The sequence below is a fragment of the Anomaloglossus baeobatrachus genome, chromosome 4, assembly GCF_048569485.1.
Source record: "Anomaloglossus baeobatrachus isolate aAnoBae1 chromosome 4, aAnoBae1.hap1, whole genome shotgun sequence".
In the NCBI taxonomy this organism is placed as follows: domain Eukaryota; kingdom Metazoa; phylum Chordata; class Amphibia; order Anura; family Aromobatidae; genus Anomaloglossus; species Anomaloglossus baeobatrachus.
In genome coordinates this window covers 607583317-607597593 of record NC_134356.1, presented here as the reverse complement: position 1 = coordinate 607597593, position 14277 = coordinate 607583317, and the positions used below count along the sequence as shown (strand labels likewise).

The window sequence follows — 14277 nt, the reverse complement described above, 5'->3', positions numbered from 1 at the left end:
ATCCGTTAACGGATTCCGCTGTTTCCCATAGACTTGTATGGGTGACGGATTGTGCCAAAAGGACCTGCGTTGCTTCCGCTGGGCGACGCTCCGTTGCTTCCGCCCAGCGGGAGGAACGCAGCATGTAACATTGTTTTGAGCAGCGGAATCCTCTGGATTTCACTGCGCATGCTCTTTTTTTTTTTTTTTAAATCAAACTTTATTTTGGATCGCGATGGCCGAACGTTCAGCTGAGCGCCCGGCCGTCGGCATGCCAGGCCGCGGGCAAGTGACAGCGCTCAGCTGATCACCGGCGGTCGGCTGCAGGGAGCGATCAGCTGATCGGCCGGCTGCAGAGAGCGATCAGCTGATCACCCGGCGGCCGGGAGCGATCAGCTGATCACCCGGCGGCCGGCTACTGGGAGCGATCAGCTGATCACCCGGCGGCCGGCTGCAGGGAGCGATCAGCTGATCGTTCACAATAGTAAAACTGTAAAAAAAAAAAATCAAAACGAATTGCGTTGTTTTGCAGCATCCGTTGCATCCGTTGTGCCACTATATGCAACACATCCGTTGCATCCGTTACACAACGCGATGCAACGGATACCGTTCAACGCAAGTGTGAAACTAGCCTAACTCATCAAAATGCATAATTCCACCTGGTTTGGAGATAGAAAAGGGCCTCCAATGATATGTCCGCCCTTGGTACCGTCGCTATATTATTGATTGAGTAGAGTTTTATAGGCGACTGTGTTAGTTGTTTACTATGTGCGTTGTTATTTGGGCACAGATTTTGTTTGGACACTATATTGTACATTGTACAACATAGGTTGGGGCTTCAAGAGAAAGGAAAGTAGAGTTCAGGGCACCTCCAACATAAGGCGGCCCGAATGTGTAACTCTGTACTTCATTTACAGAAAATGAGCAATCCACTAATATTATAACTGGATGAGCTCACGTTATAATCAGGAAGAATCAAATATTAATCCTTTGGATCGAAAGGAATTTAAATGACAGAAATTTGTCCTACGGAGATTGTCAACAGGCTGCGTGGGGTCAGGGGATGTAATGGAGCATACCTTGGCAAAAAATTGGTAAAAGGGTTTCTTGTTTGAGTAAACTCGTGTTCCTTGGCTCCAGTTTGTTTAAAAAAATAAACTATGCTTTACTTGCCCTCCTCAGGTCCAGCATTGCATATCCACTGCAATTCATGATATCTGTTATTGTCTACAGTGCTGACATCAGCAATGCAGTCAATCAATGACCTCAGTGGCTATGAGCGGCTTGTACTGTCAACTCGGCCAGAACCGATGAGCTCAGTTATTGTCTGTGTACCGCCCCACCCTCGGCTGCAGCTGAGCCGCTCGGATACGGGCTCGTCGGTGGGTGACTTGAGCGCCTCCGGACCCGGGGTCATGTCGCTCTGAAAGGATGCTGGTGCTACGTAGGGGGTTGGTAGGTAGGTTTATGGCCGGGGCCGTGGTTTGGGTTAAGTTCGTGACGCCACCCACGGGTTGTGGTGAATGTAGACACCACCGCTGCTGTTTACTAGGCCCCCGGGGACGGTGTTGCGCAGCCAGGTGTTGACCCCTCTGTGGGTAGGGGGTGATGGTCCCGGGGCCTGGTTGTGAGGGTGCGGACGGATTGTTGCGGTGCGGGGCAGTGCGGGGCTCGAGGGCACAGTTGTACTCACTCTGACAGATACACCAGAGTCTCTGGTAAACCAAAAGGATGGTGGTCGGTGCCCGCAGCTGGCTGCGTCTGGTCCCCCACTCGGTTTGGTGGTCCCCGCCTTTCTCCTGCACCTTGTTTTGTAGCTGTGGACTGCCTGCGCTTCAGCGACGGGAGTCCGCTCCCCGGCTGTGTGTGTGTCGGGAGAGCCCGTTTGCCCGCAGACACTAGCCCGTGGGATCTCTCTGCCTGAGCGGTGGCTTTCTATCCCCCTCGGTGGGCTGTTGCCTTCTTTCGGGTCTTGGGATGGGAAAGGACCTAAAGTCCAGACCTCAATCAGTGAATTAACTTAGTCCGGTAGATTCGGGACCTCGTTTCAGGGTCTGAGTACCCTCCCTCTGTGCTCTAGTTTCCAGTCGGTTCCCCGGTTCGGTACCAGCGGGCCATTACCCTGTCCTGGTCCCTTACGGTTCCACCAGGCCGTCTTCACGGCTCCTGCAGACGGCGACCACTGTCTGCCTCTTGGCCAAAAGGTGTCCAGGCTACGACCCAGACCCCTGTCAGACGTTAACTCCTCCTACTCCTCTCTCTTTCACCTCCAAAACTCATCTGCCTTGTCTTTCCCACCTCGGGCTATCCGAACTCCTCAGTGGGCATGGCCAACCGCCTGGATCCACCCCCTGGTGTGAACGTCAAGACCCGAGGGGTGACCAAGGTTTTTTTAGGTTGGCTGCTGTTACCTTTTTAGGGGACGGGTGTTTGTGCAAGGGCCTGTCTGACTACCTGGCTAGTCCAGGGCGTCACATCTGCAGTGCTAACATCATGCTGACAGCACTGCAGCCAATCAGTGACCTTAGTGGTTCTGGACAGCTCGTGGTGTCAACTTGGAACCACTGAGCTCAGTAATTGTCTGCAGTTCTATTGACAGGACATCAGTGCTACACACAGAAGCAGATTCTGTGAGCAGCAGAGGAGACCCGGCACTAGACCTCAGGAGGGTGAGTAAACCATGGTTTGTTTTTTTAAGGTCTGAAACTGGAGAACAGTTATAAAAACTCTTAGGCTCTGTGCGCACTAGGCCGTTTTGCCCGCGGATTTACCCGCGGATTTGCTGCAGAAATTTCTTGAGAAATGTCTGCAATCTTTGTGCAGACATTTCCCAGCAAATCATATGAGAAAAAAAAATAGCTGTGCGCACTGTGCGGATTTTTCTCAAGAAATTTCCTTGAGAAAATTTTCTCGAGAAACTTTCTTGAGAAAATGAGCATGTCCATTATTTTCCGCAGGTACCTGCGGAATACCCCCGGAATTTCACTCCATTCACTGTAATGTAATCGCGAAATTCCGGGGGTATACCGCAGGTAGCAAATGATGTGCGGTATACCCCCGGTATAGCCGCGATTTACCTGCGGTAATGCTCATCGCTGCCTGCGGTTTTGCAGGAAGCGATGTCATTATGCCAGGAAGAGGAAGCGGAGCAGAGTAAACACAGACGTCACACTCCCTGGATGCCGCACAGAAGCACTTCCGTGCGACCTCCAGGTGCCCGTGCAGTCTGTGTCCTGCTCCGGCCTCGCGGCTGCCTGCACTGCAGGGTGTCAGTGTCTGCCCGCAGTGTCAGCAGCTTGTCACGAGGCAGCGCAGGCAGACACTGACACCCTGCAGTGCTGGGAGCCGCGGGGATGACGATCGCTGCTGTCAGGAGGTGAGATCATTACCTGCTGTGACGATCTCCTGCCTCCTGACGTCAGCGCTGTCACTGCTGTCTATGCCCGTCTCGCGAGCGGCCCGAGACTGTCACTAGCGGTGACGTCACGGGCTCTCGCGATACTTCTGACAACGCGGCGGGCATAGAAGTCAGTGACAGCGCTGACGTCAGCAGTACAGGAGATGATCACAGAAGGTAATGATCTCATCTATGCTCCTGATGGCAGCGCTCGGCATCCCCTGCAGTGACCTGGGCTGACCTATTGATGTTAGCTCAGGTCACTGCATTGCTCTCCCAGCCAATGGGGAACATTCTGTTCTTCATTGACTGGGACAGCGACTATGGTATGTATCGCCGTGCCCCCCTTCCCCTTATTGGATTACGCCGGACGTGGAATTGATTGTTCTTTTCAATAAATTGGTTAAAGAGGGAATGTTTTGGGGAGTGTTTTTTCAAATAAAACTTTTTTTGTTGTCTATTTTTTATTTCTTACTGACTGGGTTGGTGATGTCGGGTATCTGATAGACGCCTGACCTCACCAACCCCAGGGCTTGATGCCAGGTGACATTACACATCTGGCATCAACCCCATATATTACCTCGTTTGCCAACGCACCAGGGCGCGGGATGAGCTGGGGCGAAGCGCCAGGATTGGCACGTCTAATGGATGCGCCACTTCTGGGGCGGCTGCGGCCTGCTATTTTTAGGCTGGGGAGTGTCCAATAACAGTGGACCTCCCTAGTCTGAGAATACCAGACCACAGCTGTCCGCTTTACCTTGGCTGGTGATCCAATTTGGGGGGGACCCCACGTTTTTTGTTTTAAATTATTTATTTAATGTAAAATAACAGCGTGGGGTGCCCTCTATTTTGGATTACCAGCCAAGGTGAAGCTGCCAGCTGTGGTTTGCAGGCTGCAGCCATCTGCTTTACCCTAGCTGGCTACAAAAGATGGGGGGACCGCACGTCGTTTTTTTTTTTAATTATTTATTTATTTTATGGCTAAATACAAGGCTAAGCACCCTTTAGGCTATGTGCGCATGTTGCGTAAATACATGCAGTTACGCTGCGCTTTGTAGCACAGCGTAACTGCATGCGTCCTGCGTCCCTTGCACAGTCTATGGAGATTGTGCAGGGGCCGTGCGCACGTGGCGTTTTAGAGCGCAGCGCTTCGGCTTCTGCCGAAGCGCTGCGTTCTAAGAAGTGACATGTCACTTCTTCCGTGCGCTTTGCCGGCAGCTCCTGCTCTGTCTATGGGAGGAGCTGCAGGCAGAGCGCATGGAATCGGCTTTTTTTTTTTCACTACGGACATTTCTGCAGCGATTTAAAGCGCACATGTGCTCTTCAGATCGCTGCAGAAATTTCTGCAGTGACTGTACGCAACGTGCGCACGTACCCTTAGTGCCACATGAAAGTCACTAAAGGGTGCCAGCTTAGAAAATGCAGGGAGGTGGGACATTCTATAGGTCTCTCATCTATCTATCTATCTATGGTCCGTTTCACACGTCAGTGAAAAACACTGACGTTTTTCACTGGCGTGTAAAACATGCACATGTCCCTGCATGTGCCGTGAATTACGGCACACGTGGGTTGTCTAAGTGCAATCCGGGCTCCATTCTCCGTGGCCCGTGATTGCACTTAGAAATCAACTCACCTGTGCGCGCTCCCGCTGTCCATGGTGCTGATCGCTCCCGCGGTGCAGCATCCGGCCAGCGCTGATCCCCGCAGCAGCTGCTTCCGGGTCGGCTGTGTCGTGCATCATGAATATGCGCGACAGTAATGAGCCGGCTCAGAAGCAGCAGGCTGCACGGGCTGCAGAGAGCGCCGCTGAAGCCGGGTGAGTTAAAATGTTTATTATTTTAAAAGCACGTTTTTTTCTGGCACGTATTTCACGGACCACGACATCAGTGATGCCAGAAAAAAATGGACATGTCTCCGTGCGGCAATCACGCACACGCGGGTACGCCGCACGGAGACACGTGCAGTGAAAAATCACTGACGTGTGAGCAGACCCATTCATTATAATGGGTCTGCGTATGTCAGGGATTCTGGTACGTTTAAAAAAAAGCACAAACGTACCAGAATCACTGACGTGTGAAACAGGCCTATCTATCTATTCATCTATCCATCTTTCACTCTATCCATTAGGCTGCTTTCACACCTCCGGTTTCTGCAATGCGGCACACTCCGGCACTTTGCAGGAAAATCACAACCGGTTTTTTTTGCTGCCGGTTGCGTTTTTTCTGCATAGACTTTAATTAGTGCCGCATTGTGCCGCAAGGCCTTGCGTTCCATCCGGTTTTTGCCGCATGCGGCAGATTTAGCCAATGCAGCGGCCGGATGGAACGTTGCCTAGCACGTTTTTTCGTGCAGCAAAAAAAATGCATCGCGCCGCATTCGGCCGATGCGGCACATTTTTCAATGCATGCCTATAGCGGCCGGATGCGGCGCGATGCGGCAAAAACCGCATTCGGCCGCCGCATGCGGTTTTTGCCACTGCGCATGCTCAGTAGCATGCCGCAAGCGGCAAAAACCGGACGGGCCGCATGGGAAAAACTTATGCAAAGGATGCGGTGTTTTCACCGCATCCGTTGCATAGCTTGCACAGCCGGATTGAGCCGCAGAGCTCAAGCCGGATGTGTGAAAGCAGCCTTATCTGTCTATCGATTATCTATATTATTTATTGTAAAACCGCAGGGAGCAACCTGCGGTAAATCCGCGGCAAATCCACGGCAAATCCGCATGCGTTTTTGCAGGTGCGGAAATCTTCCACTCCCAGACGTTTCTCAAGAAATTTTCTTGAGAAACTTCACATTTCTAGTGCGCACAGAACCTTAAGGCCACCAGCATGCGTTGACGTTGAGTATTTGGTGAGTTTTTACCTCAGTATTTGGTGAGGTTTTCACCTTAGTATTTGGGTTTTTACCTCAGTATTTTATGAGTTTTTACCTTAGTATTTGGTGATTTATTTACCTCAGTATTTGGTGAGTTTTTTACCTCAGTATTTGGTGAGTTTTTTACCTCAGTATTTGTAGCCAAAACCAGGAGTGGGTAAAATTAAAGAAGTGGTGCCCGTGTACCTATACTACTTTTTCTCTGATTGTCCCACTCCTGGTTTTGGCTACAACTACTGAGGTAAAAAAACTCCCCAAATACTCAAAGTGTGCACATGGGCTAAGTCTATGTTTTTTTACACTGTGTATTTTTGCTGTGTTAAAAACACAGCATCTTACAGTTCTTGCAAAGTGAATGGGATTTATAGAAATCTCTTGCCCACTTTGCTTTTTTTTACTCAGCACAATCTGACCAGCAGTGCACATTTCACATCCACATGTCAATTTCTCATTCGTGTCCGCTGAGTTTTCTGTGCAGATTTTCCCCATAGACTTGTATTAGATGCAGATGCACATGCGGTTTTAGGCCTTGTGCCCACAGGGCGTTTTTACAGCGTTTTTTCTAGCGTTTTTCATTGCTTTTTTTAATCAATAAAAGCAAAGAAAAAGCATCCCAGCAAAGTCTATGAGAATCGGGACTTGCTGTGCCCACGTTGCTTCTTTTTCAGTTGCTTTTTTTCTTGCTGAAAAAAGAAGCAACATGTCAATTGTTTTAGCGTTTTTTCCTGCTTTTTTCCCCAATTGACTTCAATGGAGTCAGGGAAAAAAGCAAGAAAAAACGCATGTGTAATGCCCACGTTGCTTTATATTTTATGCGTTTGGGCGTTTTTAGGGAGAAAAGAAAGCTATGGCTATGTAGATTCCTTCATAGAAGAAAGCCAGATAGCCAGCGTTGGCAGCTGTTATCTTATCTCCCATTGTTTACCGTGACACCTCTGCAGGGACCCCCGCTGACGTCACATGGTAAAGAGTTCATCAGAGCGGGAGATCTCCAGGAAATACCCCAGTAATCCTCCTGTATGAATTGTATTCACCTCCTGACATCCCAGAACTTATACAGCGAGGTGTCGCGGTAAACAATGCAGGGACCCCCACTGATGTCACAAGGTAAAGAGTTCATCCCAGCGGGGCTCGCCAGGAATGAGGAATGCGGGGGGCATTGCTCGGTAATCCCCCTGCATGAATTGTATTCACCTTGTGACATCCGGAACTTCTCTGCAGCGATGTGTGGCAGTAAACAATGCAGGGACCCCCGCTGACCTCACAAGGTGAATAGTTCATCCCAGCGGGGGATCTCCAGGAAAGCCCCCGGTAATTCTCCGGCATGAATTGAATTCACCTCCTGACATCACCGGACTTCCCTGCAAAGAGATGTCGCGGTAAAACACCGCAAGAATACTGAATGCCTGGTGCACAGCCTATGCCACATAAATGCAGGCAACCCCCGCTGACGTCAAGGTGAACCCCGAAAAACCCCGGTGATCCTCCTGCATGAACTGTGTTCACCTTGTGCCGTGCACCAGACATTCAGTGTTCTTGCAGTGTTTTACCAACACCACTCTACAGGGAGGTTCGGGGATGTCACAAGGTGAATACAGTTCATGTAGGAGGATCACCGGGGTTTCCTGGAGATCCGCTGCTGGGATGAACTCTTCACCTTACTCACCTCTCTGCAGTCTCCTGGGTCACGTCCCATGGGCTCCAGGACCCGCCGGTAAGCAGCTGATTACGTCCATCGGTGAAAAGCCTGCCGGCTTTTTAATAAACAGATGATGAATCAGCTGATCTTCCCTGGACGTAAACGATCGGGTGATGCTATCAGGTGATAGCATCAGCTGCTTACCAGCGGGTCCTGGAGCCCATGGGACTTTTAGACAATCAGCTGATGTGTAATCTGTTTCAGGTCCTTGAACCTGTGTCAGGTTCAAAGACCTGAATCCAATATCATCTGATCAGAAGGCAAACCGATCAGATGATGTGTCATCATCTGATCAGTTTGCCTTTCAATCAGATTATATTGGATCCGGATTGGACACCGCGGGACCCTCGACCCAGGACTACGGCGGAGGGGCGTTCTTTAGTTCAATAAAGATGGAGTCACTAATTGTGTTGTGTTTTATTTCTAATAAAAAATATTTTTCTCTGTGTTGTGTTTTTTTTATCTTTACTAGAAATTCATGGCGGCTATGTCTAATATTGGCGTGACACCATGAATTTCAGGCTTAGGGCCAGCTGATAATACAAAGCTGGCTCTAACCCCATTATTACCCAGTGAGCCACCCGATACCAGGGCCGCTGGAAGAGTTGGATACAGCACCAGAAGATGGCGCTTCCTATGAATGCGCCATTTTCTGGGGCAGCTGCGGACTGCAATTCGCACTGGGGGGGGGCCCAGAAAGCTTGGGCCACCCTGTACTGAGGATTCCAGTCCCCAGCTGCCTATTTGTACCTGGCTGGACACATAAATTGGGCGAAGCCCATGTCGTTTTTTTTTTATTATTATTTTATGAAATTCATGAAATAATTAAAAAAAGGGCTTCCCTATATTTTTGGTTCCCAGCTGGGTACAAATAGGCAGCTGGGGGTTGGAGGCCACCCGTACCTGCCTGCTGTACCTGGCTGGCATACAAAAATATGGCGAAGCCCATGTCGATTTTTTTTTTAATTCATTAAAAAAAGAACAAAAAAAACAAACACATAACCCAAAAGGGTTAGGGGTAAAAAAAAATGCTTAGGCTCTCGCTGCATTTTCTATTGCTAGGGTAACTTAAACAGCTACTGGCTGCTAACCCCTCCTGCTTGGTGTTACCTTCACTGGCAATGAAAAATCCAGGTAAGCCCTTTTTTCTTGAGTTTTTTTGCCAAAAAATTAAAAAAAAATTCCATGGGCTTAGCCCAATTTTTGTGTCCAGCCAGGTACAACCAGACAGCTGGGGACTGGAAACCGCAATACTGAGTGGCCCAAGCTTTCTGGGCCACCCGCTGTGTATTGCAGTCCGCAGCTGCCCCAGAAAATGGTGCTTTCATAGAAGCGCCATCTTTTGGCGCTGTATCCAACTCTTCCAGTGGACATGGTGCCAGGTGGCACGCTGGGTAATAAGGGGTTAATACCAGCTTTGTTTTACCAGCTGGTATTAAGCCCGAGATTCTTAATGTGAAGCCAAGTTTGACTTGGATATTAAGAATCTCCAATAAAGGGTTAAAAAAAAACACCACACAAAAAATACTTTATTAAAAATAAATACACAGACACACTTAGGGACTCCATCTTTATTACTCCCTCTCACCCCTCCTCAATCCTGGTCTTCTGTCACCGATCTAGCTCTGCTATATCAGAAAGCACGGGGGAGGAAGAACGCTTCAAATCCCCGTGCTGTCTAATCACTCAATGAGTTAGCAGAGACTGCAGGTTGGTAAGCGGTGACATCACCGCTACCACCGTTGCCATAGTAACCTAATGAGCAGGTTGCTATAGCAACGGTGATCTCCGAGCACCTGATTCCCGGCACCGCTATTCACCTGCATGAGCCGGTAAATAGCGGTGCTGGTAAACGATCTAATAGATCATCATTTTCCTGTCACTTTTATTCCAAAATGGAGATTGAAAAAAATGGGCTGAACAAGGAAATGATATCAGAACACCTTTTTTTCACATCCAACTTTAATGAGCTGAAACAAGCATTCAATAGTAACAAAAAAGCATGAAAAGAAGCATGAAAAAAAGCAGGAAAAAAAGCATGAAAGCATGAAAAAAAGCAGGAAAAAAAGCATGAAAAGAAGCATGAAAAGAAGCATGAAAAAAAGCAAGAAAAAAAGCATGAAAAGAAGCAAGAAAAAAAGCATGAAAGCATGAAAAGAAGCATGAAAAAAGCGTGAAAGCATGAAAAGAAGCACAGAAAAAAGCTGCTTTTTTTGTGCTGAAAAAAAAGGACTGTGGGCACAGGGCCTTAGTGCGTTTTTATGGAAACGCATAAAAAATGCATGCAATCTACACCTAAGTATATCGATAACGTTTTTTTCACAGCCAAATACCAGAAGGTATCAAAATCAAAGCAGCTTTATTTAAAAGCATGACACACCAAGAAACGAAAATCGCACAGTCAAAACTGTGATAAAACGCACGCAAAAACACCATGAAATGAACACATGTAACCTAATTTCCATAATAGGTGCAGAAATTCTGCAACATCAAATACTCACCAAAAACTCATACCCTCGGGGAGCTATAATGCTACATTCTGCCAAACAGTGAGAAATACATAACTATAAAACCGCCATCATATTGACAGTGGAGGAACACAAGGACTTTTTGTTTTTTCAGATTGAAATGCTCTATAATGAGCTGATATTTTCCTGTTCTGCAGCTTTTGCTCTCTGCTTTTCCTAAACACTCAAATTGTTTCTTCTTGTCTTCCACATGTGATGTTTAGCCAGGGATTAATATCAGTTGGATGTGCGGTTCATGTTGTTAACCTCGGTTATGTCATAGGCCTCATGCTCAATGAAGTAAATTGTATTGTAAATAATGTATAAGCTGTAATTATACAGATGTAGTTGGTTGTATGATCTGTATACATTACATTGTGGGTAAGCCGGTTTAATATTGTTGTTTTCCATAGTGATATTGTCTGCAGGTTGTCTGCCTGCCCGTTTTCCTACTAGGCATGAAATTATAATATTCACCCCTCAACATGAAAATTGCAATACCGAGAAAGAAAACAAGTCATGAAATTAGGGAAATCACAGGATGAATAGACACATTAATGGTATGGAAATAATGAAAAACTGGAAACAAAGTTTTCATAACATCTTGATTTATTCAGTATCGAGTATGAGCATCATTGTGTCCCATCGAGCACATCTGGGACATCATGGTTCAGGAATTTCAAAGGGAGCTGCCAGCAGTGGATCATGATGATTTTCATGCCCATGCTCTTTCCTCGCCAGAACATCTCAGAAAACCATTAATAACCTCATTGATAGCAGCCAAGAAGTGCGGAGATATCTGTGCTAGGCACTCACACTTGATGCTGATAAAATTTGGATGTTTTGAAAGTTTTGTATCCATTTGAAGAACATTGATATGTCTATCCATCCTGTGGTTTTCATAATTCCATAACCTATTCTTCTTGGTGTTGCAATTTCAATTTTGAGGAGTGTTTAACCCCTTTAAGACTAGGACATACCTATACATCCTAGAGCCTGTCTGTCATTTTAATGTGGGCTCCTGCAGTGAGCCCGCATTTTTCCCCACACATGTCTGCTGATCTGATCAGTTGACATGTGCAGCTAACAGGTGGGGGTGGATCCATCCACGCCTGTTAACTAGTTAGATCGCACTGTCAAACTCTGACAGTGTGATGTAATGTGCTCCGGAGGGGTCACGCTGTTCCCCGTCTCTATCAGAGGCCCTGTGACGCAATCACGGGGCGCCAATGAGTTTTCATGACAGCCGTGGGTTAGATGATGACCCCTGTCACTGTCATGACTTCCTGTGAATGCCGGCAGAGCTCCGGCACTGACAGGAGATCAGCATTTCTCCTGATCAGAGCGGTACTGAAGTACTGGTCTGATCAGCAGAAGCGATCGGACAGTGCAGGCATAAAGTCCCCTTGGGACTAGTAAAATCAATAAAAAGTTTTTAAAAAATATAAAAAATGTAAAAAAGTCACCCCCCTTTTGCCCCATTGAAAATAAAATAATAATAATAATAATACACTTATTTGGTATTCACATGTTCAGAAATGACCAAGCTATCAAAATAGAAAATCTTTTTCAGTAAAGGGTGTAGCAAAAAAAACAAATAAAAAATTTAGAATTATGATTTTTTGCTCACCGCAACATTAAAATACAACAATAGGATATTAAAAGATCACATCTACCCCAAAATTGTATCATTAAAAATGCCAGGTAAAGAAAAAAAAATAAAGCAATTACTGAGCCCTAAATCCTGAAAATTGAGAACGCTACGGGTTTCGGAAAATGGTGACAAAAGTGCAATTTTTTTTTTTTTTTTTACAAACTTCTGAAATTATTTAATCTTTTAGATAAAAGTAAAACTATACTTGTTTGGTATCTACAAACTCGTGCTGAGCTGCGGAATCAGAATGCCAGGTCAGTTTTCCCATATAGTGAACATGTTAAATAAAAAACAAAAACAAACAATTGTGCAATTGCACTTTGTTTTGCAATTTCACCACATTTGGATTGTTTTCCCCGTTTTCCAGTACAATATGGTGCAGAATGAATGGTGTCATTCAAAAGTACAACTCGACATCGTAAAAAAACAAGCTCTCATTTTGGCTACATTGACGAAAAAATAAAAAAGTTATGGCTCTTGGAAGAAGGGGAGGAAAAAATGGAAAATCCACAGGGGGTGATTATTCCATGTACAATATATTGTATTGTCCTTGCTTTGTAATTAATGTATCTTGCATGACTCCTTTGTACAATGCCTTAATCTTACTTCTATTGCAATCAAATTTTTCCCTTGCAATGTTTGTATGATTGATAGAATTTTAATAAAAACAGAACTTAAAAAAACTGCTTTGGTGTTAGTGGTGTGTATGTGTAGGTGTGTGAAGGTGGATGGGCGTCCAAGATCGTAATTTCTACACAATCCATTATACTTACTCTTCAAATCAGCAAAAACTCTTTCTTTCGGGATTGAATATTCAGAAACCAGTTTATCAACTGCCTAAAACAGAAGGGAAACATTTATAAGCTTTTATTAAACTATATCTGGAACTCATACTTACCAATTATTTAACCTCAAATCTTTTTCCATGCTGTCGAACATTTTTCAGACAATAGCATTATATTCTTTTCTGGAAATTACACGATTTCCTTCATTATTTGTGTCGTCTGTAACATATATAGATAATAGTACCTTCAGGTTGCCAGGCAGAACTAATTGAGCCCGATACACTGTACAAGAATGGCTCAGTCTGTTAATTAGAGCTCTGACTTCCATTTACTTGGAGTTGTGTGGGTGACGTACACCTACTAACACGACAAGCCACAAAACAACATATAATGTGCCAATAAGTTGGTTTATCGTCCTATACAGAGCAGTTTTTAGCTTCGCTATGGGAACTTAATAATCCAAACTGCATGTGACATTAATGAACACAAAGAAACCCATTAGTTCTACCTACTCAGGGCGTCAGCAAAGCTATTGTTCTTAGTAATGTTTAGTAATAGTAAGTCCTGATCTTTTTGAGACATAATCCAGATGACTGACAGTTCCCTGAAGATCTTCTGTTATTAATTGAATACCATGTTCTCATGTGCTGATTTGACTGTGATATCATCTGTGATGTGCTTGTCACGAGTATGTTACAGCCTGATGTGACCTTGGGAGGATCTGGGAACAGAAGGTCACAACGTTTAGTCAATCACAGATCCTCTTTCATGACAGCTCGTCGTCTACCCTGAGTTGGAGCTTACTGTCATGCTATGAGACGTGTCGGGCACGTTCAGACCAACAGATGTTTGACGCAGGACAAAAATATGGCAAAACAATACGACAAGTAAGGGGGAGCACTGGGGACACAATAACAATGGTGGTCCCTGGCGCTAGTGAGAGGGGTAGATGGGACACCTCCTATCCTCCCCTGCAGCTCTCCCTACTCCCCTAACCAGGCCCTATACAGTCTCCTCAACTGTCGCCGAGCAGGAACCTGAGACCCTGAAAAAACCCTGAAGTAGCCCTGGCTAGTGTGTTGGCAGGTGGGAGACGCTAACCACACTGCTGCACTAAGATGACACAAGGAAAGGTAGGACAAACAGTGGAGACAGCAACAAAAGGATAAAGTCTGGCTTCTGGAACGCTCCTTCACAGCTCTTTCTGTTGGTCTAATGCATATTGATCTGTATGTATTGCAACAACTATTGTTTGTTTAATATGATGTGATTTTATGTCTGCATGCATATTGTTCAGATGTTAACAAAGTTAAAAAAAAAAAAAAAAGGTCCTCATTCACAGACAGGATGTTCCTCCTCCTTCTCCCAGTGTGTGCATTCTAG

At 46.0% G+C, this 14277-nt stretch overlaps 1 protein-coding gene across 2 annotated transcripts in view; it reads right to left on the bottom strand.

Moving 5' to 3' along the window:
- Positions 1 to 14277, bottom strand: part of PROM2 (prominin 2) — a 157790-nt gene that overhangs the window by 74473 nt on the left and 69040 nt on the right. For both annotated transcript variants that reach the window (XM_075346185.1, XM_075346184.1), the window contains exon 5: positions 12883 to 12946. In XM_075346185.1, coding sequence (XP_075202300.1) covers positions 12883 to 12946 — 64 coding nt within the window. The remainder of the gene's footprint in view (positions 1 to 12882; positions 12947 to 14277) is intronic.